This window comes from Sinocyclocheilus rhinocerous, unplaced genomic scaffold (genome assembly GCF_001515625.1).
Source record: "Sinocyclocheilus rhinocerous isolate Xijiao unplaced genomic scaffold, SAMN03320098_v1.1 scaffold1654, whole genome shotgun sequence".
In the NCBI taxonomy this organism is placed as follows: Eukaryota; Metazoa; Chordata; class Actinopteri; order Cypriniformes; family Cyprinidae; genus Sinocyclocheilus; species Sinocyclocheilus rhinocerous.
Genome location: NW_015639533.1, coordinates 826,400 through 829,253, shown reverse-complemented (window position 1 = coordinate 829,253; position 2,854 = coordinate 826,400). Strand labels below are relative to the sequence as shown.

At 40.3% G+C, this 2,854-nt stretch overlaps 1 protein-coding gene across 1 annotated transcript in view; it reads right to left on the bottom strand.

The window, feature by feature from the left end:
* LOC107751447 (tubulin alpha-8 chain) overlaps nucleotides 1-2,854 on the bottom strand; it is a 10,027-nt gene that overhangs the window by 2,095 nt on the left and 5,078 nt on the right. Inside the window, exons 2-3 of the mRNA XM_016567185.1 lie at nucleotides 2,152-2,374; nucleotides 1,773-1,921 (exon numbers count right to left, since the gene is read on the bottom strand). Of these exons, the coding sequence (XP_016422671.1) occupies nucleotides 1,773-1,921; nucleotides 2,152-2,374 (372 nt within the window). The remainder of the gene's footprint in view (nucleotides 1-1,772; nucleotides 1,922-2,151; nucleotides 2,375-2,854) is intronic.

Below are 2,854 nucleotides of genomic sequence, written 5' to 3'. Positions count from 1 at the left end.
AAAAAAAAAAAAAAAAAAATTTTTTAAAAAAAGCGGTTTTGGTGTTATTTTAAATGCAAATGAGCTGCATATTCCCACCCCATCTCCAGAAGAGGGCGTCGGGTATACGTCTCTCTGCTTAGTTTAACACCTTCCTATAGCCGGTAGAAGCAACATAACTGCGAGCAAGAGAACCGGTGTTCAGCCATACATATAGGAAGCCAAATACACTGAAAGTGGGACGAAATGGCGCAATGTTACAGAGCTTGCGCCGCCGTGCTACGGAATGGACAGCACGAACTAATCTTACAACCATGCCGCTGATCAATTAAAGGTGCAGTAGGAGATCTCGGGAAAAATGCTAACTCTTTAAAAGTACTACAATACCAGGAAGGAAGATCGGGTTGTTGATGTTTGTCTGCCATTCTCGCTCTGTCTGCACAGCGTATGTGAATGCGCTGATGACGTATCCCGTCTGCGCAAACAGGGTGCGCAGAGGTATGCAAATACATATGTTGACAAGCTGGTAGGAAAGCCAATTAAAATGCTCGGACTGAGCGTTTTGATTGGACGAACATTTCTTGGTCCTACGCCTTCCACAGAATATATAAATATATATAAATACATTTAGACCACTTAACTTAATGATTGTTATTGGGATGTGAAGAGACTTTCAACCAGAATAACAAAATATGTTTCTGAAGACAATCACCTATTGCACCTTTAAAATACTTCAATAACATACGCACATAAATACAGTTAAAGCGCTAAGCACTATAACGACATGACATGCACAAAGCAGTCTGGAGTGAAATGATTTGTGCAGACATAAATGTATTTATGTAGATTTTGAGGCGCATTACCTTAAAATGAAAGTAATCCACTGCGTCCTCAGCAGCTCGAGCGCGGAGAAAATTGAGGACAGCGAAACTATGGCAATGCTGTGCTGTCAATCAACCCCGTGGCCCGGCCCTATGCAATGTGATGTCACATTGCATAGAAAATCAAAACGGCTTGCCTAGTGAGACTGATTTGTTTTAAAGGAACACTCCACTATTTTTGAAAATAGGCTCATTTTCCAACTCCCCTAGAGTTAAACAGTTGAGTTTTACCGTTTTCGAATCCATTCAGCCGATCTCCGGGTCTGGCGGTAGCACTTTTAGCTGCAGCTTAGCATAGATCATTGAATCTGATTAGACCATTAGCATCTCGCTCAAAAATGACCAAAAAGTTTCGATATTTTTCCTATTTAAAACTTGACTCTTCTGTAGTTACATCGTGTACTAAGACCGACGGAAAATGAAAAGTTGCGATTTTCTAGGCCGATATGGCTAGGAACTATACTCTCATTCCGGCGTAATAATCAAGGAACTTTGCTGCCGTACCATGGGTGCGGCAGGCGTAATGATATTACGCAGCGCCTGAAAATAGGCTAACTTCCGCCAACATAACCAACGTGACCACCTGCTTGCACAGGGAGCGTGCCTTCCATTGGAAGTTACCTAGCTGGGGACTATTTTCAGGCGCTTAAAACTTAATTACTCATTAAAATATAAATATTAAAATTAACAAAATTAAATGTTGTAGTGAAGATCAAAATATATAAATTTTTTATACTGTACATGAAGTTGTGACAGCCAAAAATCACTAGTAGCATTTTAAAAGATTCATTTTATTTGTTTGTTACTTTTAATGAATTTGAGAAAAAATTATAATGGCCATAACATGAATACTTTTATGGTCTTAGTGCATCCCTACTTTGCATTTCTCTGTAGCTCAATCATAATTCATACCAGTTTCCGGACACGCTCCAGCACTATATCAATAATTTCCTTGCCAACGGTGTAATGGCCACGGGCGTAATTGTTGGCTGCATCTTCTTTCCCAGAGATGAGCTGCTCCGGGTGAAACAGCTGTCTGTAGGTTCCAGTCCTCACCTCATCTGAAACATGATACATTTTACATTTATTTTTGATATCCAGCTCTTTAAAACATAAATCCAGCCATTTACACTTTTTGAAACTACTGCACTCCGGATGTTGGACATAATGCACACATTAATTTCAACATTTCAGGTGTCATAAAACACTGATTTGCTACAAGCTTAGTTTTATGATGATTGATAGTTCACTTGTAATCATTTATTAAACCAACAATAAAAAAATCCCTCACCAATGACTGAAGGCTCCAGATCCACAAACACAGATCGTGGCACATGCTTCCCAGAGCCAGTCTCACTGAAGAAAGTGCTGAAGGAGTCGTCTCTTTTACCAATGGTCTTACCACTCGGCATATTGCCATCAGGCTGGATGCCATGCTCCAGGCAATACAACTCCCAGCATGCATTGCCAATCTGTACTCCGGCCTGGCCCACATGGATGGAGATACACTCACGCTGCACAAAGAAAAAGAGGCTTTAAATGGCTGCCAACCAACTGCAAGCTCTAGGCACATAAACTCAGTCATCTCAGTACATCACGGCTAGACTTTCTCAATGTTGAAGGTTTTTTACGTATTTATTTTTCTTTAAAACCTGATGTAAAATGTTTGTGTCCCAAACGTTACACTTTTGCCAGGCAGCTAATAAATTTAAAGGGGTCATATGATGCGATTTCAATTTTTCCTTTCTCTTTGGAGTGTTACAAGCTCTTGGTGCATAAAGAAGATCTGTAAAGTCTCAAATTCAAAGAGATATTTTTGATAAAAGTTAAGAGTCAACCACGCCTACCTAAAACGGCTCGTTCTAACACACCCCCACATACCTACGTCACGATCTCGGAAGATTTGCATAACGCTTCCCAAATGTTCACGCAAAGAGAGAAGGCATAACTTTTATTCTCGCTGTAGTATTGTTGATGCTGCAGCCATGTCCTGA